Source organism: Schistocerca nitens, chromosome 5 (assembly GCF_023898315.1).
Source record: "Schistocerca nitens isolate TAMUIC-IGC-003100 chromosome 5, iqSchNite1.1, whole genome shotgun sequence".
Taxonomy (NCBI): Eukaryota; Metazoa; Arthropoda; class Insecta; order Orthoptera; family Acrididae; genus Schistocerca; species Schistocerca nitens.
In genome coordinates this window covers 675,978,969-676,004,690 of record NC_064618.1, presented here as the reverse complement: position 1 = coordinate 676,004,690, position 25,722 = coordinate 675,978,969, and the positions used below count along the sequence as shown (strand labels likewise).

At 45.5% G+C, this 25,722-nt stretch overlaps 1 protein-coding gene across 1 annotated transcript in view; it reads right to left on the bottom strand.

Annotated features, from left to right (window-relative positions):
- The window catches only part of LOC126260650 (F-box/LRR-repeat protein 7-like), a gene marked incomplete at its 5' end in the record, with an annotated part of 240,820 nt that overhangs the window by 189,950 nt on the left and 25,148 nt on the right, over positions 1 to 25,722 (bottom strand). Inside the window, 2 exons of the mRNA XM_049957987.1 lie at positions 13,099 to 13,298; positions 22,187 to 22,407. Of these exons, the coding sequence (XP_049813944.1) occupies positions 13,099 to 13,298; positions 22,187 to 22,407 (421 nt within the window). The remainder of the gene's footprint in view (positions 1 to 13,098; positions 13,299 to 22,186; positions 22,408 to 25,722) is intronic.

Here is a 25,722-nt window from a genome sequence, read left to right as displayed (position 1 = left end):
TTAGCTACCGAGGTACGAGGAATGTAAAACGCTGTGGAGAGTCGGCTGCCTGTCGCCCTTGTGGCTGCACCCATCGTAGGCCTTTGATGGCACCGCTCATGTTCTACAGAAAATTCCATGGTTTGTCCTTCCAGACAGACACATCTGAATTCAGTGAGAATTACTCCGACTCCTTCATGTACCGCGACATTTCACTGCGGATGAACTAGGTATTAAAATCCATGGAGAAGAAATAAAAGCTTTGAGGTTCGCCGATGACATTGTAATTATGTCAGAGACAGCAAAGGATTTGGAAGAGCAGTTGAACGGAATGGACAGTGCCTTGAAAGGAGGGTATAAGATGAACATCAACAAAAGCAAAACGAGGATAATGGAATGTACTCGAATTAAGTCGGGTGATGCTGAGGGAATTTGATTAGGGAATGAGACGCTTAAAGTAGTAAAGGAGTTTTGCTATTTGGGGAGCAAAATGACTGATGATGGTCGAAGTAGAGAGGATATAAAATGTAGACTGGCAATGGCAAGGAAAGCGTTTCTGAAGAAGAGAAATTTGTTAACATCGAGTATAGATTTAAATATCAGGAAGTCGTTTCTGAAAGTATTTGTATGGAGTGTAGCCATGTATGGAAGTGAAACATGGACGATAACCAGTTTGGACAAGAAGAGAATAGAAGCTTTCGAAATGTGGTGCTACAGAAGAATGCTGAAGATAAGGTGGGTAGATCACGTAACTAATGAGGAGGTATTGGATAGAATTGGGGAGAAAAGGAGTTTGTGGCACAACTTGACTAGAAGAAGGGATCGGTTGGTAGGACATGTTGTGAGGCATCAAGGGATCACCAATTTAGTATTGGAGGGCAGCGTGGAGGGTAAAAATCGTAGAGGGAGACCAAGAGATGAATACACTAAGCAGGTTCGGAAGGATGTAGGTTGGAGTAGTTACTGGGAGATGAAGAAGTTCGCATAGGATAGAGTAGCATGGAGAGTTGCATCAAACCAGTCTCAGGACTGAAGTCCACAACAACAACAACATCGTCTCACAAAACTGAACCGTTAGCACATTTATATGACATGTATTTTATCCTTTAAACGCATTTTTAAACAAGGAATAAATGCTAATCATTGTTTTATGACGCACATTCTTATCTACATATGCAACTGTACTCCGTAAGGCACCGTAAGGCGTGTGGCGCAGGGTACATCGTGTACCTCTGTCACTTCTCCCAATTACTGTTTCAGCTCCGAATTGTTCACGGGAAGAACGATTATTGGTAAGCCAGCGTGTGAATTCGAACCTCTCTAATTTTACCTTCATGGTCTTTTCGCGAGATATACTTTGGAGGAAATAATATAATATTCGACTCATATAAGAACGTACGCTCTCAAAACTTAAACAGTAAACGACAATGCGATGCAGAACGCCTCTTTGGCAGGATCTGCCACTGCAGTCTGTGACGATTTCGCGTTTAATAATTTAACTTGTAACGAAACGCGCTCTTCTTCTTTGGATCTCCTCCGTTGCCTGTACCACTCCTCTTGGTTCGGTTCCCACTGTCCACCGACATTTAAGTACTGATCGAACGAAGGTTTTCTAACCCACCCCTTTCGTGGTTGGACTACATTTCGTGATTGTTCTTTCAGTGAATCTCAGTCTGGCATCTGCTTTACAAGTGGTTAGTTTTGTGCTGTCGTTCCACTTTAAATCGCTCCGTGCAAATACTCTGATTAAGGTGATGTAACTGCTACCGGTGATTGTTCTGTAATCGTGTTGTTATACAATAAAGAGTGTTTCTGCCTGCTTATACACAACACGTTACATTTCCTTACTTTGAGAGTCAACTGTTAATCCCTGCACCTAGTATCTATCCTTTGCAAGTCTTCCTGCATTTTCTAGCGTTGCGACTTCTCTGTACACAACAGCATCATTCGCAAAAGGCCTCATGCAACTTGCAATGTTACCCACTAGGTGACTTACATACACTGAAGAGCCTAAGAAACTAGTACAGCTGCCTAATATCGTTTAGGGCCCCTACGAGCATGCAGAAGTACTGCAACAAGACGTGGCATGGTCTCGACCAATGTCTGAAGTAGTGTTGGAGCGAACTGACACCATGAATCCTGCAGGGCTGTCCATAAATCCTTAAGAGTACGAAGGGGAGGAGATCTCTTCTGAACAGCACGTTGCAAGACTTCGAGATATGCTCAATAATGTTCATGTCTGGGGAATTTGGTAGCCGGTGGAGAAATGGTTCGCACGCTGACACTTGTTGACGGGCCAGCATTGAAATCTGTAGCAATATGCGGAAGGGTTGGACTTCTGTCACGTTCAACGATTCTCTTCAGTTGTGGCTGGTCCCGTTCATGCATATTCTGAATGCAGCGATGTCGGAGATTTGATATTTTACTGGATTCTTGATATTCACTGTACACTTGTGAAATGATCGTATGTGAAAATCCCCACTTCATCTCTACCTCGGAGATGCTTTGTCCCACCGCTCGTGCGCCGACTATAAAACCACGTTCAAACTCACTTAAATCTTTATAACCTGGCATTTTAGCAGCAGTAACCGATCTAACAGTTGCGCCAGACACTTTTTGCTTATACAGGCGTTGCCGACCGCAGCGCCGTATTCTGTGTGTTTACATATCTCTGTATTTGAATACGCATACCCATACCACAGTTTCTTTGGCGCTTCAGTGTATAGCGAGTAAAGTAATGATAGTATAACAACCCTTTGGGGAATGCCCAACTTTACTTTTACATCTGAAGATTTCTCTCCGTTAAGGATGGCATTCTGTATTATCTTCGCTAGGAACTCTTCAATCCAGGCACACAGCACGTACGATACTCCGACACCCGCATTTTGTTCTTTGGAAGACAGCTCGAGACAGTACCGAACATCTTCGGGAAGTTTAGGAACAACGTATTACGTAGGGTGTCGGTACCTTTGGCTTCCGGGGTCTCGTGCCCGTGCAGAATGAGCTCCGTTCCACACGAATGTTTTGCGGAATCCATTTTGTTTCGGACAGAGATTTTCGGTTTCCACAACTGTCATAATACACTACGAGAAAAGGAGAATATTGACATCAGCGAAATAGGCACTTAGTTTTGTATGTCTGTATGGCGACCTTTCTTGTAAACGATAATGACTTCGCTTTTGTCCCATCACTATGCTAGAAGAGCAGTAAGTTTTTCCGCATACTCCGTCAAGTCCCCTTTGTAGAGCGATTTTAATTTATTTTCTGTCCCGTTGTCACTTATTTCAGCACATGTTATTTTGATGTCTGTACGACGATTTAAAGGAGGAGCCAAAGTACGATACTTACTCATCAAAAAAATGGTCCAAATGGCTCTGAGCACTATGGGACTTAACATCTGAACTTAGAACTACTTAAACCTAACTAACCTAAGGGCATCACACACATCCATGCCCGAGGCAGGATTCGAACCTGCGACCGTAGCGGTCGCGCGGTTCCAGACCGAAGCGCCTAGAACAGCTCGGCCACACCGACCGGCACTTATTCCTCAGTGAAACAGTTTTGGTAAAAGAAGTTGCACTATGATTCAGCTTGGAACGACGAAACTTACATTTATCAATTGTTATCAAATGTGAAGCTGGTAGTGGTATAGAGAAAGTATGTTTAGTAGCCAAATATATGCGTAATGTGCTACACTGTATAACGGTCGATCAAAATTTTTCCGCTTGAGGGCGCTGCTGCAGCGGGTGTGCAACGTAGCGCGACTCCGATGCGGCTATACACATAAGCACCGACATACAGGCAAGGGATTAGTGTGGTCTTCAGCTCTTCCCGACATGCGTGCGGTAAATGTGGAGACTTTAACTATGGCGACGTTATAACCAAGTGCGTCCAAACAAGACCAATATGCTGTTACTCTTTTCTCTGCTGCCGATGGAAAACCACGGTAAGACGTCCATCCGACAAAGAAGAATGTATATGGTACAGCATGTCTAATGAAAACCAACGTTGTGGAGTGGTGCGCCGACTTCCGTCCTTGTCGTGGTTCGACACAACACGCCGGTCTATCTGGGAGGCCAGCCTCATCGAGTATGGACGAGTGAAAGACGAACGCCCGCCTCACAGTCAAGGTATCTCCCAGTGTGATTATCACGGCTTCCGTTCCTTACGAAAGGCCTTGAATGGTCGACGGTACCAGTCGAACGAGGATGCGCAGTTGCTGACTTCTGCACACAGCAGGACACGGCGATTTAACAAACTTCTGACATCACCCTGGTGCGTCGATGGAATGGCTGCATCGATGCTCACGGCGATTTTGCCTGATTCCCTTACCTGTACAGGATGGCAGCCAGTCAAGGAATATTTTAGGGGATTGGTTTAAGAAATTTACAAGTTTTCTCCCAGAGTAATTCACGCCGTGTCTACGTGACACAAGTCGCTTGCCTTTCGAAACCGAGGCGGTTCTGTCCAGTTAAAGCTGCTGACAGGAGACGGCCTGAGCCCTCTGCTGAAACTGCTAGCGAATTCACGCCATTGATTTTAGCCAGCAGCGTGCGCAGAATACCGATCACGTGTGTGGACGCCGGAGCGTCCTGCGGAGCAGAACGTACGTGCTTCTCTCTCTTGTAATCCAGACCTCGAGCAGAACAGACGTCTTCTTGGAAGGAAGAGCCTCTGGCTCTGCCTTTCACGACCGGCCACCAATGTAAATTAACATGAACCACTTCTCCTTCCGTTGCCCGTTTTAATTAATTATTCGACCTCATAGACTGGCCTAAATCTTTTAACTTCCGACCCTAGGCCCGCCCTTTGTACTCCGTATATTGAAATATATCATGTTGATTGTACTTAATTTCCTGTTTTTTCATTTAACGGCAGCCGTGGATGCCCACTATCAAATCTTGACCGCTCGACCTCCTGCACACTGCCGCCACGAGGCATATTTAACAGCCTTCTTCCCCCTTCCCTGCCAAGCTATACATTAACATCGGTTGCAGAAGTCCCTCGTAAACTTCCCCTAACTTTACATACCGCTTTTGAATTGTACCCTCTTCGAATGAAAACTTTTTGATCTTCCCTTATACTTCAGGTCTTACGGATCCATCTTCGGGTGTATTTCATTTATTTACATATCTTTCTTCACCATTGATCTAGCTGTTCACTTTCAGTCGGTGGAATCGGTAGTTCGGTTGCGTTAATCAGCTGAAGTTTTTTCGGGTATGTTGATAGCTGGAGAACACTTTTGTGATGTTCTCTATCGGGAGACGTCATATACTGCCTATGTAGTTCGATTACCAAATACCTGTAAGGTGCCTGAAGATCGATTATTCTACATTGAGATAAATACACCCACATTGAAAATATAGTAACCTTGAACAATTATTCACAGATTTTCGAAAACTATGACAATTTGTCGCTGGTCAATGTAAGTGACTAATTTGTTAATAATTTGTTTTAATTTGAAATTTGGCACAATCACAAAATGCTTCAAAACGTTAATCTACATCGGCCTACACTGGCCATTATCAGAACCGTTGGCTGCTTGCATTGTACGGTTTTTATGACGGCCAGTGTAATCGGATACATGTTAACTTTTTGAATGGTTTTATTGGTTATACCAAACAAAATAAAATATTAACTCACTTCTGCTCCCTCAGCTTTCATCAACCCAGTATCGAATTAATGACAGAAAATAAGGTAACAGACAATTTATTTATCCCGACACTCAAATTTCATTTCGGAAACATATCTCATATGAAGCTCAGCTTGCCCTTTTTTTTGTACGATGTCCTGAAAAATATGGATGAAAGCAAACAGGCAGACTCCATTATCCTAGATTTTCGGAAAGCTTTTGACCCAGTGCCACACTGCAAGGTTTTAAGGAACGTCTGAAAAGACGGAATAGGTTCTCACGTATATGAGAGGCTCGAAGATTTTTTAATTAATACAATACAGTATGGTTTCATGGACGGCGAGTATGCAGCAGAGGTAAAGAGATCCTCAGGAGTGCGTCGGGGAAGTGTGTTTGAGCTCACAAACGGACAGGTTGAGCAGCAACCGGCGACTGTTGGCCGGTGACGCTTTAGCGGACGAGAAAGTACCGTCACTGACTGTCCGTACGAGGATACATGGTGACTAGGATATAATTTCTAATTGGTGTGATGAATGAGCAAAAGCTCAAGTTACTGCAGATGAGTAGGGGAAATGTTTGAATACAGGATTAGTTGCGTAATGCTTGACAAATCCGCGTCGATTGCATACCTGGGAGTAACGTTGCAAAGAGACACGAAATGGAACGAGTACATAAGATCGACTCTGGAGATGGCAGATTGTCGGTGTGGGCTTATTCTGGGAAATTGTAACTCTTATATAAAGGAGACTACGAACAGAACACTTGTACAGCCCAATCTTGGGTAATGCTCGAGTTTGTTATGATCTCCAGTGGCTTGGATTAAAGGAAGACATCGAAGCAGTGAGGAGGCGTGCTGTTATATTTGTTCCCGATAGATTTGATCAACACATGAATACTAAGGAAACGTTTCGTGAGGTCAAATAAACACTGGAAGGGAGAAGACATTGTTTTCGGGAAATAATACTGAGAAGTTGAGAACCGGCTTTTGCGCCTGATTGAAGAACGATTTTGCTATCAGCAACATACATCCTGCCTAAAAACTGCGGACATAAAGTAAATCACGACTCGTACGAAAGCATACAGATAGCTGTTTCTCATTTAGAAGTGAAATAGGAAAGAAAATAGAAATGGTACGAAGTATTTAGGTTATGTATATGTAGTGGCAGGTGTAGAAGGAAAGAAGGAAGTGTTTAACGTTCCATCGATGAGTAGGTCGTTAGAGACGGAACAGTATCTGGAATTGGGGAAGGATGGGTCAGGATACAGGTCGACCCTTTCAGACGAGCCATCCCAGCATTCGGCTTAAGAGGTTTAGGGAATTCACGGAAAATCTAATTCTAAATGAACGGACGGGTATTTGAATCACTGTGATCTGGAATGCGAATAAAGTGGCTTATCAGTGCGCACCTCGCTAGATTTCATCCTTGTAGCGCTGTTCCAGACTGTAGCGCCTAGAACCGCTCGCCCACTCCGGCCGGCATGCAGCCTGAAATGCAACGTTATGGACATTTCCACAGAGAGTTTTAAACGTAAATCAAGGCGAAATTCGATATCTGTTTCTTCAACAGCTGGGAAAACACCATTTAAATATCGCCTGACTTTAACGTGGGAGGGATTCCCATGCTGGAACCATAATGATTGCCTGAGTTCTACCAGGACATTCTCCAATATTTCCCACAATACTTCACGGGGAAAGGTACGGTAATTTAGTCCAGTGAGCGGGTTGGGCAGAAGCTATGGCCTGAACAACAACAGCAATCATATTTATCGTAAATCTCTGTTGATGGTGGGTGAAACGCATTGCCTAACTATTTTCTGTCTCCGAAACGTAGCTACTGTGGCTGTTGACTGTTCCTTTCCTTGTGAAGACAGCCTCGTCAGCGAAAGAACAATATGTTTGGAACCAGGGATTTTAAAATTGGCGCAGACAGCATTTGCAGAATTCCACGCGCTGGGGTAAGTCATTAGTTGATAGGTCTGGTACGTTCTGATACTTGATAGGACGCATGCCCGTCTCGTGTAGGACTTCCCACACATTGGCGTTGGAGGTATTTAGTTTCTTGTCCTTGGCTAGGGATCGCGTACTTGTACTGGGGTTGTCCTCAGTTTGCCGTAATACAGGTTCCACAAACTGTAAAGTTAGCACACTGCGAGTTCTTTCAGTTTGCCATCGGTCTGGTCTAACGGACCCTGTTTCATGAAGTTGACTGTCAAGTATTTGAAATGTGACATGATTTGCTAAGCTCCTCTCTGGAAATCGTTCTGCATACAGGTACCTCGATGCTCGACTGTTGCAACGTCCCTCCTCAAGAATGAGATGCATATCAGCTAAATTACTTAGATTGTAAGCACCCATCAATAGCGTGTAAACATCAGTAAAAACTTCCTTGTTCAACACAACATAAGCAATAATAATGTGAATTTTTTAGTCAGGAATGTGGAATGAAAACTTACACTTCCTAGGAATAAGGTGTAGTTGTGTTGGAATTCGAACGTCAACGTGTTGCATACGAAGCAGTCAACGCAATATCAACATTGTTCCAAGAACATTCTAGTGTCAAATCCTTCAAGAACCCCTATCCGAGGTGTGGGGCACCTATAACGTTTCTGTCAAATAACAGAAATGTTCTTTTTATCTCCTTTAATAGCTGCACAAATCTGTGTAGTTAGTTTTTACACCGCGTATACAAATATGGTTGACTCGAGGACAGTGAACCTTCGAAAGCAACGAGAATCCATGTTGCACTTCATAGTGGGCTGTCATTTGTGAAAGGCACAACAGGCTGATGTTCCGATTATGAATAGACAGATACCTCTAATAACTCGAATAATGATTGAAACCAATAGCTGTATTGTAAACCAAGGTCGTTTATTCAAAACATGCTACCAGTTTCGACGCTGTTGGTTTCAGTTACCATTATTCAAGTTATTCATGCCCGGTTGCCCTCCCTCTGTCCTAAATGGATTAACAGAGGCCTCTAATAACAGTCCAGGTGGGAAATATTGTCATTCCTAAAATACTGCAATACTGATTGCGCAAGTAAATAGAAAATGTTTAAGACTAAAGATTGCCTATCGCCGTTCCAATCGAGCTGAGTCAGTTGTTTAACCCATACATCTACATCTAACTCTACATGATTACACTGCAATTCACAGTTAACCGCCTGGCAGAGTGCTCAATGAACCAGCTTCAAGCTGTTTCTCTATTCCACTCTCGAACGGCATGCAGTGAAAACGAGTACTTAAACGTTTCTGTGCGAGCTCAGATTTCTGTTATTTTATCATGGTGATCATACCTCCCTATAAAGATGGACGCCAAGAGAATATTTTCACACTCGAAGGAGGAAGTTGGTGATGGAAATTTCACGAATCTATACTCTGAATCAGGACTGGAGGCTTTGCCTTTATTAAGCAATTTAAGCTGCTTCGCTACACCAAGGATATCTACTTCTAAGTTACTTGTGTTGTCAGCTGTTCTAGATTGGAATTCTGGAATATTTTTATCGTGTTTTTTCGTGAAAGAGTTTCGGAAAAAGCTTGTTTAGTGATTCGCCTTTAGTGGCAGTGTCATCAATAACGTCAGCATTGTTATTTTTCAGTGAAAGCATTGATTGCCTCTTGCCGCTGGCGTACTTTACATATGACCAGAATCTCTATGGATTTTGTGCCAGATTTCGAGGCAGAGTTTCGTTTTGGCAATTATTAAAAGCATGTCGCATTGAGGTTCGCGCAAACTTTCGAGCTACTGTTGAACTTGGTCAAACTTTGGCATTTTGCGTTCTTTTAAATTTGCTTCTACAACAGCATACTGGCCCGTTTTATTTACCTTGGCGGATCATTACCACCGCTTGAGGCGTAGCGCCGTATACCGATCCTGCCTTGGAGGCGGTTAAGTGGGAGATGTGTCTCAGAGCTGGATAGTGCCAGATGGTGACGCGAGACTGGATGCGCACGTAATTTATGTATCAGCCGATAGAGGACAATATTGGATAGGGGGACTGTGATTTTAGTTTCGATTGTGCCCACTAGAGGGTACTAAAATAATAGAATGTTTTTCATAAACTGTTCTAGTATTTTCATAAAGTGTTATTATGTCTTTGTTGTGTATGTAAAGTGTTATAAATGTGTTTTAGCAGTATGAATGATGCGTGAGTGTGGATTAAGGTTAATATGAAGATAATTATTTAAGGAGTTATGTAGTAGGATTTAGTGTGGGAACATTTCGAAGAAGTATGGATGTGGACAAAGGGTATTTTTGTAGAATAGATTTGTAAAGTAAGTTTATGGTAAAGGGAAAGTTATTTCAGGCATAAATAACAATAGTAAATAACTTTATGCATAAGCAAAACTTCAGCATATTAGATAATTACGTCGGTAAAAAGTGCAGTCGTTAGGTTTACTAATTTGCGAATGGTTACGCGGATTGACGCGGGCGAGTGTTTTTTTGCTATTGGCTGTTGAGTAAACTGACTAATAGTAAAGCAATATTCTTCGCGCGCCTTTCTCTGCTAGTAGAGAAGACTTACAGTATTCTAGAGAGGAGTGGGAGCCTAGCCATGAAACAGTTCGGACGTGTGTAGTAGTAGTTCCGACGGAAACGATAAGTTGCCGGATCTAGCAGTGTGTCATACATCGAAAGTGTGGTAAAGTAACGGCATAATTATTCCGATGGGCGTGTAGATATTTCGGAGCAGGTCGGTGGCTAAAATCTGTGACTGCATTAGGTACCGACATACTTAATATTTGGCCAGCATTCTCAATCAAAAACAATCAGTATTTTTGTAGCTATTACGTTTTCGGAAAATGCAACACCATAAACTTGCTAACATGAGTGAAAGGGATTGTGAGTGACTATGTTAAGACAAGCACGGGCTTGGCAGTGATACTTGTTCACCTAAGTTTCAGAATATATTAATCGAGGACAAAATTTCCAACCTTTCATTTCTTGTGAAACTTTCTCCCGAAACGTAGATTAGTGACTTAAATTGCAGCCTGGTTCACGTCGAAGTACAGTAGGTTTCACTGGGCTTTCCTACTGATGATCTGCTGAGACAATGTTCACAGGTAGGTGCATGTCCGTCGTAAAGGGACGGAAAAGAACCGCGCCGCCGCACGCTTATTAATTTATTTGGTATACAGGGAAAAATTGTAGAGACTGACATACTCTGAGAGGTTACACGGGACACCGAAGAAAACTGTCGGTTCAAGAATCGATTCACAGGACGACTGGAATGCGGCGGTGGCCTGTCACGCTGGAGCCGCACGAGCTGTCTTGTAGCGAGTGGCACGTCATCCAGCAACTCTGGCAATGCAGTAGTGATGACCTGGTAATGATACCTGTCATTTAATGGTGTAGGTAGGGGATAATGGCTCAATTAAATAGTCACCAACAGAATCTACCCACACATTCACGTAGGGCTGCAACTGATGAGCGCTACTAAGTGTGGCTTGTAGCTTAACCTCACTCAAAACATCGAATTGTGCATGTTGAAGACCCAATGACGCCAGAAAGTTGCTTCATCTGTAAACAGCACAGAGGACGGAATATTAGGACACATAATACGCTGTGTCGGGTACCACTGCAAAAGCTGTGCTTTGAGTGGATAATCATCTGGTTCCGGGCTGTGCACACGCTGGAAGTGAAATGGATTAATAATTGTTCACGAAGGACGTTTCTTACATTTGTCTGATTCGTTCTCGTAGTATGCACAATAGCACGAGTGTTGAGAAGGATTACGCCCTTTGTGGGTTTAATAATGCTCACATGTAATTGTGAAATTAGGGAAAAACGTTTGTTTTGGTGTCCTGTGCAAACTCCGAGAGTTTGTCGGTTTAAATAATTTTCACGTTGTACACTACTGGCCATTAAAATTGCTACACCACGAAGATGACGTGCTACAGACGCAAAATTTAACCGACGGGAAGAAGTTGCTGTGATATACAAATGATTAGCTTTTCACAGGATTCACACAAGGTTGACGCCGGTGGCGACACCTACAACATGCTGACATGAGGAAAGTTTCCAACCGATTTCTCACACACAAACAGCAGTTGACCGGCGTTGCCTGGCGAAACGTTGTAGTGATGCCTCGTGTAAGGAGGAGAAATGCGTACCATCACGTTTCCGTCTTCGATAAAGGTCGGATTGTAGCCTATCGCGGCTGCGGTTTATCGTATCGCGACACTGCTGCTCGCGTTGGTCGAGATCCAATGAGTGTGAGCGGAACATAGAATCGGTGGGTTCAGGAGGGTAATACTGAACGCCGTGCTGGATCCCAACGGCCTCGTATCACTAGCAGTCGAGATGACAGGCATCTTATCCGCATGGCTGTAACGGATCGTGCAGCCACGTCTCGACCCCTGAGTCAACAGTTGGGGACGTTTACAAGACAATAACCATCTGCAAGAACAGTTCGGCGACGTTTGCAGGAGCATGGACTATCAACTTGGAGACCATGGCTGCGGTTACCTTCGATGCTGCATCACAGACAGGAGCGCCTGCGACGGTGTAGTCAACGACGAACCTGGGTGCACTAATGGCAAAACGTCATTTTATCGGATGAATCCAGGTTCTGTTTACAGCATCATGATGGTCGCATCCGTGTTTGGCGACATCGTGGTGAACGCACATTGGAAGCGTGTATTCGTCATCGCCATACTGGCGTACCACCCGGCGTGATGGTATGGGGTGCCATTGGTTACACGTCTCGGTCAGTTCTTGTTCGCATTGACGGCACTTTGAACAGTGGACGTTACATTTCAGATGTGTTACGAGCCGTGGCACTACCCTTCATTCGATCCCTGCGAAATCCTACATTTCAGCAGGATAATGCACGACCGCATGTTGCAAGTCCTGTACGGGCCTTTCTGGATACAGAAAATGTTCGACTGCTGCCCTGGCCAGCACATTCTCCAGATCTCGCACCAATTGTAAACGTCTGATCAATGGTGGTCCACCAACTGGCTCGTCACAATACGCCAGTCACTACACTTGGTGAACTGTGGTATCGTGTTGAAGCTGCATGGGCAGCTGTACGTGTACACGCCATACAAGCTCTGTTTGACTCAATGCCCAGGCGTATCAAGGCCGTTATGATGGCCAGAGGTGGTTGTTCTGGGTACTGATTTCTCAGGATCTATGCATACAAATTGCGTGAAAATGTAATCAAATGTCAGTTCTAGTGTGATATATTTGTGCAATGAATACCCGTTTATCATCTGCATTTCTTCCTGGTGTACCAATTTTAGTGGCCAGTAGTGTATATCGCTCAACTGCCGTCGATACTATGAATTCAAGTCACATCTGGTCTACGCTTACATAGTCAGAACGATATCGCAACGATAATCGTTGCTCCTGGGATCGGTCGAGCTACCGAGGCTGCACGAAAATCGCATCGTGCCCCAAAATTACTACTGTAGCGGTGCGGTTGCATCCTTGCTTTGCAGCTGTTTATCTCCTGGACGGTAGAGTGGCGCGGCGGACTTACCGGTGAGGTCGAGGTGCTGCAGGTTGGCACAGCGGGTGGCGACCTCGGCGACGGCGCCGGTGGAGACGCTGGCGCCGCAGCCGGCCAGCTGCAGGTGCGTCAGCAGCGGGCAGCGGCGCGCCGCCAGCACCACGCCGCGGTCCGTGGCGCGCGCCCCGTCGCTCACCAGCAGCCGCTCCACCGCCGCGTGCACGCCCAGCCTGCGACACAGTCACCACCACCACTCTCCTGTAGCTCCACCAACACCACAGCTGCAGCTGACTCACCGTCACCAGCCTGGTATGCACAGTATGCCCATCACCAACTGCATCATCGCCTTGCTGTAGCATCGAAACTCAGCTGTATGTATGTCACCAGCTACCTGGCTTGTGTAGCTGTCCCTACAATTACATCACCAAATCACCAACTTGACAGGCCTACATACACAGATCAAAAAAAAAGTTTTGCATCACCTCTTTTCCGAGAGTTCCGGAACCAGTGCATAAAATTGGAGTAGAGATCTTCATAAACATCATTTCCGCCCTTTTTATTGCTCTTGAAAACCACACATTGCTTGTTGTACCACCGTACAGCGAGACCTTCAGAGGTAGTGGTCCAGATTGCTGTACACACCGGTACCCTGTAGCACGTCCTCTTGCATTGATGCATGCCAGTATTCGTCGTGGCATACTATCCACAAGCTCATCAAGGCACTGTTGCTCCAGATTGGTAGATGAAATTACCACGGGAAAAGACATGCACTGCTTGGAGATACAATGAAGGTGGTATGTAATAATAGAGACGCGGCAGCAGATCAAGGTTCTCAACGATGAGATACACAGAGGGGTGTTGAGATCTGATTTTGTGGGAAACATGGTGAAGGTTCAAAATAATTCAAATGGCTCTGAGCACTATGCGACTTAACATCGAAGGTCATCAGTTCCGGCCAAGCGGTTCTAGGCGCTTCACTCTGGAACCGCCCGACCACTACGGTCGCAGATTCGAATCCTGCCTCGGGCATGGATGTGTGTGGTGTCCTTAGGTTAGTTAGGTTTCAGTAGTTCTAATTATAGGGGACTGATTACCACAGATGTTAAGTCCCATAGTGCTCAGAGCCATTTCATCCGTCCCCTAGAATTTAGAACTAGTTAAACCTAACTAACCTAAAAACATCACACACATCCATGCCCGACGCACGATTCGAACCTGCGACCGTAGCGGTCGCGCGGTTCCAGACTGAAGCGCCTAGAACCGCTCGGCCAATCCGGCTGGCACTGGCGAAGGTATTCCACGTGTTTGAGGAGGTTGGGAGATTTATAATATGGCACAGGACATGATTTGGAAGGAGTGGGAAAACCCGGGAGGAGCCAAAGCCCGTGCTACCTTATCATAGGTAACTGTTCCGATATTCGGGACGCTCAGTAACAGTCACGGCCCGCCGACTTTAAAGCGGCCGCCGCTGTTCTGCTCCTCCAGTTGGGTGGCCCTGGTTGCTCCTTGATGAGCGGACAGTTACGTCCTGAAAAATGATGACTTGTTTCTGGAGGAACCAACAGCAACTCTGTGGCGGACATCACTTTTGATCTGGACGGGTTAAGCAGCAATGTGTGGGGGACGTGTTGTGGGTGTGAATGGGGAAGGAGGGTGGGGGAGGGGGTGTTGGAAAGGTTAGAGAGGCTGCCCAGTGCATGCGAGGGTTCTTTGCCTACACAGTGTATTCGGCCCGTCTTTTATGAGCTGCTACGATGCTTGTGTAGAGTGACAAATACAAGCTGTCATTCGTATTGTGCTGCTACAATTGATTCTGATCCTTTAAGATTCTGTTGGGTGCCAGTTACTATTATTGCCACACTAAGTGCTGCTAATTTTAAAACTTGACAGACTTTATTGAAGCGCATTTATTGCAAGACAGCTCAAATTAGATTTATTAGTTTTAAGAAAACCAGTTTAATTATTTACATTTCTATATTGCTTGAGTTTTATTTGCAGGCATGTAAATAAATTTGAAAACAGTTGAAAAAATTCCGTTGGTCACAACCGAGCCCAGCCTTCCACTCTACATCTTGACTAATTGGCCTGTTAAATAGTGGTAAATGGTAAGTATTTGACCCGTGGTCTAGGGGTAGCGTCTTTGATTCATAATCAAAACGTCTTCGGTCCCGGGTTCGATCCCCGCCACTGTCTGAATTTTGATAAATAATCAGCATTGGCGGCCGAAGACTTCCGGCATAAGAAGTCAGCCTCATTCTGCCAACGGCCTTGTCAAAGAGAGCGGAGGAGCGGATAGAGTTTCAGGGCACTCTCTTGTCCTAGGGGTGGGAAATTGCCCCTAAAGGCGGAAGAATCAGCAATGATCAACGACATGAGGATGCAGAAGGCAATGGAAACCACTGCATTAAAGACACGTAACGTGTATCCACAGGACATGTGGCCTGTTATTGAAGAAGTGTCATGATGATCTCTCCATTGGCAAAAGATTCCGGAATAGTCCCCCATTCGGATCTCCGGGAGGGGACTGCCAAGGGGGAGGTTACCATGAGAAAAAGATTGCATAATCAACGAAAGGGTAACGTTCTACGAGTCGGGGCGTGGAATGTCAGAAGCTTGAACGTGGTAGGGAAACTAGAAAATCTGAAAAGGGAAATGCAAAGGCTCAATCTAGATATAGTAGGGGTCAGTGAAGTGAAGTGGAAGGAAGACAAGGATTTCTGGTCAGATGAGTATCGGGTAATATCAACAGCAGCAGAAAATGGTATAACAGGTGTAGGATTCGTTATGAATAGGAAGGTAGGGCAGAGGGTGTGTTACTGTGAACAGTTCAGTGAACGGGTTGTTCTAATCAAAATCGACAGCAGACCAACACCGACAACGATAGTTCGCAAGCTGAAGATGAACAGATAGAGAAAGTGTATGAGGATACTGAAAGGGTAATGCAGTATGTAAAGGGGGACGAAAATCTAATAGTCATGGGCGCCTGGAATGCAGTTGTAGGGGAAGGAGTAGAAGAAAAGGTTACAGGAGAATATGGGCTTGGGGCGAGGAATGAAAGAGGAGAAAGACTAATTGAGTTCTGTAACAAGTTTCAGCTGGTAATAGCGAATACCCTGTGCAAGAATCACAAGAGGAGGAGGTATACTAGGAAAAGGCCGGGAGATACAGGAAGATTTAAATTAGATTACATCATGGTCAGACAGAGATTCCGAAATCAGATACTGGACCGTAAGGCGTACCCAGGAGCAGATATAGACTCAGATCACAATATAGTAGTGATGAAGAGTAGGCTGAAGTTCAAGACATTAGTCAGGAAGAATCAATACGCAAAGAAGTGGGATACGGAAGTACTAAGGAATGACGAGATACGTTTGAAGTTCTCTAACGCTATAGATACAGCAATAAGGATTAGCGCAGTAGGCAGTACAGTTGAAGAGGAATGGACATCTCTAAAAAGGGCCATCACAGAAGTTGGGAAGGAAAACATAGGTACAAAGAAGGTAGCTGCGAAGAAACCATGGGTAACAGAAGAAATACTTCAGCTGACTGATGAAAGGAGGAAGTACAAACATGTTCCGGGAAAATCAGGAATACAGAAATACAAGTCGCTGAGGCATGAAATAAATAGGAAGTGCAGGGAAGCTAAGAAGACATGGCTGCAGGAAAAATGTGAAGACATCGAAAAAGATATGATTGTCGGAAGGACAGACTCAGCATACAGGAAAGTCAAAACAACCTTTGGTGACATTAAAAGCAACGGTGGTAACATTAAGAGTGCAACGGGAATTCCACTGTTAAATGCAGAGGAGAGAGCAGATAGGTGGAAAGACTACATTGAAAGCCTCTATGAGGGTGAAGATTTGTCTGATGTGATAGAAGAAGAAACAGGAGTCGATTTAGAAGAGATAGGGGATCCAGTATTAGAATCGGAATTTAAAAGAGCTTTGGAGGACTTACGGTCAAATAAGGCAGAAGGGATGGATAAGATTCCATCAGAATTTCTAAAATCGCACAATCAGCTTAACAGCTCCTGCATCGAAGCTGCTTACAAGAATAATGTACAGAAGAATGGAAAAGAAAATTGAGAATGCGCTAGGTGACGATCAGTTTGGCTTTAGGAAAAGTAAAGGGACGAGAGAGGCAATTCTGACGTTACGGCTAGTAATGGAAACAAGGCTAAAGAAAAATCAAGACACTTTCATTGGATTTGTCGACCTGGAAAAAGCGTTCGACAATATAAAATGGTGCAAGCTGTTCGAGATTCTGAAAAAGTAGGGGTAAGCTATAGGGTCATATACAATATGTACAACAACCAAGAGGGAATAATACGAGTGGACGATCAAGAACGAAGTGCTCGTATTAAGAAGGGTGTAAGACAAGGCTGTAGCCTTTCGCCCCTACTCTTCAATCTGTACATCGAGGAAGCAATGATGGAAATAAGAGAAAGGTTCAGGAGTGGAATTAAAATACAAGGTGAAAGGATATCAATGATACGATTCGCTGATGACATTGCTATCCTGAGTGAAAGTGAAGAAGAATTAAATGATCTGCTGAACGGAATGAACAGTCTAATGAGTACACAGTATGGTTTGAGAGTAAATCGGAGAAAGACGAAGGTAATGAGAAGTAGTAGAAATGGGAACAGCGAGAAACTTAACATCAGGATTGATGGTCACGACGTCAATGAAGTTAAGGAATTCTGCTACCTAGACAGTAAAATAACCAATGAAGGACGGAGCAAGGAGGACATCAAAAGCAGACTCGCTATGGCAAAAAAGGCATTTCTGGCCAAGAGAAGTCTACTAATATCAAATATCGGCCTTAATTTGAGGAAGAAATTTCTGAGGATGTACGTCTGGAGTACAGCATTGTATGGTAGTGAAACATGGACTGTGGGAAAACCGGAACAGAAGAGAATCGAAGCATTTGAGATGTGGTGCTATAGACGAATGTTGAAAATTAGGTGGACTGATAAGGTAAGGAATGAGGAGGTTCTACGCAGAATCGGAGAGGAAAGGAATATGTGGAAAACACTGATAAGGAGAAGGGACAGGATGATAGGACATCTGCTAAGACATGAGGGTATGACTTCCATGGTACTAGAGGGAGCTGTAGAGGGCAAGAACTGTAGAGGAAGACAGAGGTTGGAATACGTCAAGCAAATAATAGAGGACGTAGGTTGCAAGTGCTACTCTGAGATGAAGAGGTTGGCAGAAGAAAGGAATTCGTGGCGGGCCGCATCAAACCAGTCAGTAGACTGATGACAAAAAAAAAAAAAAAATTAGGGTACCCTGTAGTTTCAGCCAGTTAGTACGTTTAGTCTCACGTGTCCTTTGGTGCTTAGTTGCTCAAGATTTCAAGTTAGTTTTTCATCGAGCTAATCCAGTGTAATTTAGTATTTAAGATTTGTGGATTTGATGGTTGTTAATTATGGCGTAAAGGTTCCTGGGATTAAATGCTTGCTTGGGTAATTTTCCCTATGATTATTGCTTAGTTTTCGCTGGATTGATGGTACCATACGATTAACCAGGATATTATGTTTTCCAGATAGAGATGGATGGATAGTTGGCGTGAAAGGAGGGTAGGAAGGACTGCAAGGAGGACAATGTCTCCGGCGTATTAGAATAGGTATGCACGTGGCGTTCTTTTTGGGACGTCGACAGTATACATGAGATAAAGGCGCGGTGTTAGTATACTGCTTTGTGCACAGCGAAATTTTGTAATGGGGATTTAGTTCTTATACAGTGTGGACGACTAGTGAGAAAGTCTGCAATTATACAGATTTCACTGTTTGGAAGTATCTACCAATGGAGTTTGAAAGAATGCGAATATGTTTTGCTCCACATTGGACTGGGGGGAATGGGGGCTGGTTTTCTGTGGCTAGGAATGGGGAAATGACGTTGGGTTGGAAAGTGGGATGTATAAATGAAGGCGAAGAGATGGTAGAAGATTTTTGGGAGCTAGTGGGAGCCAGTTGATATTGGCAGGGATAGGTGCGGTGGGTGTGAAGATGAAAGGAGATTGAGATGGTATGGGCACATTAGCAGCCCTTGATTGGAGAAGATTAGGGAGGTTTTGATCTGCGAAGTTGCAGAATGTGTAGTATTTGCGAAGATGATCGAGGAATCAAGTGGTACTAGAAAAGGAAGATGGATATTAAGGGTGAGATGGAATGCATGGCATTCTAGTACGTGTCAGGAATGCCAAAGTTTTGGGGAAGTAGAGCTCCCGGCTAAGGTGGCAAAGCTGAGAATGGATCCAATAAGGTTTTCATGGGTGTAGAGCATTGTCTAAGGACGAAATCCTCATCTATGGTCCGTTAATGTTGTACGAGGGGCGTCCAGCAAGTAATGCAACATTTTTTTTTTTCTAAAAGCAGGTTGGTTTTCTCTGGATTCCAATACACCATATTATTCCCCACTCTTTTGGTTGCAAAATCAGAGCGACGGCCTTATGTCACGTTACTTGGAGACCCTTCATGGTTGCATGGTAGCACTCTACTGGTCGACGTTGGTTCAAATGGTTCAAATGGCGCTGAGCACTATGGGACTCAACTGCTGAGGTCATTAGTCCCCTAGAACTTAGAACTAGTTAAACCTAACTAACCTAAGGACATCACAAACATCCATGCCCGAGGCAGGATTCGAACCTGCGACCGTAGCGGTCTCGCGGTTCCAGACTGCAGCGCCAGAACCGCGCGGCCACTTCGGCCGGCGTCGACGTTGGAGCCAACGTCTTGTGCAACAATAACCTCCCCATCATCCACGTACTGGTTCCCGTGGGGTGCATCCTTAATTGGGCCAAACACACGGAAATCGCCTTTGACGATATTCGACGAAAAATTGTCACCGTCAGCCTCAGAACGCGCAAGCAATTCCGCACATGTGATCCTTCGTTGATCCTTATAGTCTTGTGTTAGGGGGCGAGGAACGCAGTGGGCACTCATACACTCCTGGAAATAGAAAAAAGAACACATTGACACCGGTGTGTCAGACCCACCATACTTGCTCCGGACACTGCGAGAGGGCTGTACAAGCAATGATCACACGCACGGCACAGCGGACACACCAGGAACCGCGGTGTTGGCCGTCGAATGGCGCTAGCTGCGCAGCATTTGTGCACCGCCGCCGTCAGTGTCAGCCAGTTTGCCGTGGCATACGGAGCTCCATCGCAGTCTTCAACACTGGTAGCATGCCGCGACAGCGTGGACGTGAACCGTATGTGCAGTTGACGGACTTTGAGCGAGGGCGTATAGTGGGCATGCGGGAGGCCGGGTGGACGTACCGCCGAATTGCTCAACACGTGGGGCGTGAGGTCTCCACAGTACATCGATGTTGTCGCCAGTGGTCGGCGGAAGGTGCACGTGCCCGTCGACCTGGGACCGGACCGCAGCGACGCACGGATGCACGCCAAGACCGTAGAATCCTACGCAGTGCCGTAGGGGACCGCACCGCCACTTCCCAGCAAATTAGGGACACTGTTGCTCCTGGGCTATCGGCGAGGACCATTCGCAACCGTCTCCATGAAGCTGGGCTACGGTCCCGCACACCGTTAGGCCGTCTTCCGCTCACGTCCCAACATCGTGCAGCCCGCCTCCAGTGGTGTCGCGACAGGCGTGAATGGAGGGACGAATGGAGACGTGTCGCCTTCAGCGATGAGAGTCGCTTCTGCCTTGGTGCCGTGCAGGTGAGCGCCACAATCAGGACTGCATACGACCGAGGCACACAGGGCCAACACCCGGCATCATGGTGTGGGGAGCGATCTCCTACACTGGCCGTATACCACTGGTGATCGTCGAGGGGACACTGAATAGTGCACGGTACATCCAAACCGTCATCGAACCCATCGTTCTACCATTCCTAGACCGGCAAGGGAACTTGCTGTTCCAACAGGACAATGCACGTCCGCATGTATCCCGTGCCACCCAACGTGCTCTAGAAGGTGTAAGTCAACTACCCTGGCCAGCAAGATCTCCGGATCTGTCCCCCATTGAGCATGTTTGGGACTGGATGAAGCGTCGTCTCACGCGGTCTGCACGTCCGGCACGAACGCTGGTCCAACTGAGGCGCCAGGTGGAAATTGCATGGCAAGCCGTTCCACAGGACTACATCCAGCATCTCTACGATCGTCTCCATGGGAGAATAGCAGCCTGCATTGCTGCGAAAGGTGGATATACACTGCACTAGTGCCGACATTGTGCATGCTCTTTTGCCTGTGTCTATGTGCCTGTGGTTCTGTCAGTGTGATCATATGATGTATCTAACCCCAGGAATGTGTCAATAAAGGCTTCGTGTATCGCCGCCACCAATCGAAACTTCATGAAACCATAGGTGATGAAGCAGGAATACTGCAAGATGTCCCACAACATATTCTGCATGTTTTCAACCGAAACTGTCAGAGAAAAAAAAAGTTCCATTATTTATTGAACGTGCAACGGCATGGCCGCAGTGGATACACCGGTTCCCGTGAGACCACCGAAGTTAAGCTCTGTCGGGCGTGGTCGGCACTTAGATGGATGACCATTCAGGCTGCCATGCGCTATTGCTATTTTTCGGGGTGCGCTCAGCCTCGTGATGCCAATTGAGGAGCTACTCGACCGAGTAGCAGCGGCTTCGGTCAAGAATACCATCTTACGACTGGGAGACCGGTGTGCTGACCCCACGCCCCTCCTATACGCACCTTCCACTGGGGATGAGACGGCGGTCGGATGGTCCCGGTAGGCCACTCGTGGCCTGAAGACGGAGTGCTTTTTTTTTATTGTAGGTCCCTCGTAACTTTAGTCTATTGTGGATTTTTGATTGCTGGGGCGCAGTGGTAGTTTCCGATCTCGAGTAAGTCAACAACATTTGAGAATGTTAGTAACACGGATTGGGTGGTTATTGATACAAGTGGGGCAGAAGTCAGGAAGAGGAAAGCTGCGGGACTTAGGTCCTGTGAGTGTCGTCTGGGTTTTGACATGACTGATTACGAGATAGCAGAGGTTATACAAGTAGGTGAGGTTATTGAGGTAGATCTGGAGGGAGAAGCTTCTCGAATTTGGTGGAGGGCGAGGAAGGTGATGTCGTCGGCACACGACAGCGGATGGACGCGGCGCACGTAGAGAGAGTGGAGTACGTACCTGCGGAGGACTGCCCGCAGCGCCTTGTCGGCGCAGACGCGGTCGCCGCGCAGGCGCACGACGCGCCACAGCTGCGGCTGCCACGCGAGCACGTTGAAGCGGCGGCAGACGCGCGCGCATGCGCTCAGCTCGACCGCGTCCAGCCACGAGAAGATGCGCACCACCGCCTCGTCCGGCAGCCGCTCCCACGGGTTGCGGCACGACGACGACGACGCCTTCGTCTGCAACAGTGTACCGCAACACTGACGCAAAACCGGAACACGAGTCACTGGGGGACAGCATCCGTTATGACATTTTGTATCGTACTCAATAGTGCCGTCGTCCTCATTTTGCTGCCCAACTGGTGAAATTCCTGACAGTTTCGTTTCCCAGTCTAAGTCCTCCAGCATCACTTGACATAACTGGACTTTACTTTTATAGGCCTTTATCTTAAAACACATGCCCCTGTAGCATAACGCGCAGCGTGTTAGCTTTCAAAATGGTTCAAATGGCTCTGAGCACTATGGGACTCAACTGCTGAGGTTATTAGTCCCCTAGAACTTAGAACTAGTTAAACCTAACTAACCTAAGGACATCACAAACATCCATGCCCGAGGCAGGATTCGAACCTGCGACCGTAGCGGTCTTGCGGTTCCAGACTGCAGCGCCTTAAACCGCACGGCCACTTCGGCCGGCTGTTAGCTTTCAAGATATGAACGATAAACGTATCACATACTGGGCAGTCGAAGTGTTGTTTTTAAGCGATTCATATTCGCCTGAGATAATGCAACCCCCAAAAATATAAAATCCAACAACACACAGAGCAGAGATTGCACGATTTACGAACGACACACAGGACTTCTCTCCCTTGGTTACCTTGACGAATGTGGCGCCAAGAAGGGCATGCAGACACTTAGTTAAGTAAGAAATAGATATTGCTGTTACTTATTCTTGTCCTATACCACTGCAGTGTCCTTAGTGGCATATTTTCATATTGTTTTAAAATTTTGATTATACCTGTTATGTATTCACGTGTAAAATGTTTTAATTGTGGTTTTAATGTTTTGACTAGAGCGATGTCGCTCAAATATCCTTTTAACCACATGTAAGGTAACAGTTTCTTCTGAAGAAGGCGGCCCTAGTTGGCGTTGAAAACTAGTTAAAGAATTTTAATTGTATTTGCAACCGGTTGGCTGGAAATTTGTGACATTGTGATTATTACGGTTGCTGAGGGTGAGTCACCTAACGTTACCGCTGGATATATTTCGTAAACCACATCAAATACTGACGAACCGATTCCACAAACCGAACGTGAGGAGAGGGGCTAATGTAATTGGTTAATACAAACAATAAAAAAAGGAACGGAAGTACGTTTTTTAACACAAACCTACGTTTTTTTAAATGGAACCCCGTTAGTTTTGTTAGCACATCTGAACATATAAACAAATACGTAATCAGTGCCGTTTGTTGAATTGTAAAATGTTAATTACATCCGGAGATATTGTAACCTAAAGTTGACGCTTGAGTACCACTCCTCCGCTGTTCGATCGTGTGTATCGGAGAGCACCAAATTACGTAGGGATCCAAAGGGAACGGTGATGGACCTTAGGTACAGAAGAGACTGGAACAGCACATTACGTCCACATGCTAACAACTTTTTATTGTTTTTTTTCACTGACGCACATGTACATTACCATGAGGGGTGAGGTACACGTACACACGTGGTTTCCGTTTCCGTTTTCAATTACGGAGTGGAATAGAATGTGTCCTGACATGTCAGGCCAATAGATGTTCAATGTGGTGGCCATCATTTGCTGCACACAATTGCAATCTCTGGCGTAATGAATGTCTTACACGCCGCAGTACATCTGGTGTAATGTCGCCACAGGCTGCCACAATACGTTGTTTCATATCCTCTGGGGTTGTAGGCACATCACGGTACACATTCTCCTTCAACGTACCCAACAGAAAGAAGTCCAGAGGTGTAAGATCAGGAGAACGGGCTGGCCAATTTATGCATCCTCCACGTCCTATGAAACGCCCGTCGAACATCCTGTCAAGGGTCAGCCTAGTGTTAATTGCGGAATGTGCAGGTGCACCATCATGCTGATACCACATACGTCGACGCGTTTCCAGTGGGACATTTTCGAGCAACGTTGGCAGATCATTCTGTAGAAACGCGATGTATGTTGCAGTGCTCTCCGATACACACGATCGAACAGCGGAGGAGTGGTACTCAAGCGTCAACTTTAGGTTACAATATCTCCGGATGTAATTAACATTTTACAATTCAACAAACGGCACTGATTACGTATTTGTTTATATGTTCAGATGTGCTAACAAAACTAACGGGGTTCCATTTAAAAAAAAACGTAGGTTTGTGTTAAAAAACATACTTCCGTGCATTTTTTTATGGTTTGTATTAACCAATTACATTAGCCCCTCTCCTCACGTTCGGTTTGTGGAATCGGTTCGTCAGTATTTGATGTGGTTTACGAAATATATCCAACGGTAACGTTAGGTGACTCACCCTGTGTATATATCAACTTTTTTACGTCGCCAAGGGACCGTAACCTTAATATGCGACAAAATTCAGCTTGCTATTACACACCTGTTTCTGATAAAAAGGGTTTTGAACAGTCAGACAAACAGACGGACACCAGTATCGATCCCGAAGAGATCCATTTTTACCGGTTGAGGCACAAAAGCCTAATACAAATAAAAAGAAAGCAAACAAAGTTCCGCGTTCTGGCCCTAGTAGGCCATTCGGGACCGACCGACCGACCGCCCTGTTATGGGGTCAATGGGATCACTGAATGCGGTATGGAGGGGCGTTGGTTCAGCAAGCCGCTCTCCAGACCGTTGTGGGCTTTCTCGACGCCGGATTCGCCACTTTTTGCTCATTTAGTTCCTCAGCTAGGATCACGAGGCTGAGTGCTACCTGTTCCAGTCATCCCACCAAGGAAAAATCACTGGCAGTACCAGGAATCGAAGCCAGGTCCTCCGCACAGTAGCCGGACATACTGACTACTGAGCTAAAGAGGCGGAGAAATTGTAAAAAATCGGGCCGCTTACTAGGCGGTATAAACGATATGGAAAAGAAACACAGGCATTTATCGTATGAGCTCTTTCCCATACACTGCTCATTATGTCCAACTGATCTTACTATAATTTCCCACCTGCCAATGATTTCCAAATACTACAACCAGATAATTTTTCATAAGGTATCCTGGAATAATGCTGCGAGTGGAACGGATGTAGTGGAAATCCGTGCAATTGGTATATCAATTAACTTTACTGTGATAAAATAAATTAATCGATGATTAAATCAGCGACGACACAGTCACATATAATGCTACGTATGACATCTGTACAAATATGCTGAAACTGCAATGTGAAGAATGTTCTTGTCGTGATCTTCAGTCCAAAGACTGGTTTGATGCAGCTCTCCATGCTACTCTATCCCGTGCAAGCCTCTTCATCTACGAGTAACTGCTGCAACCTACATTCTTCTGAATCTGCTTAGCGTATTCAGCTCTTGGTCTCCCTGTACGGTT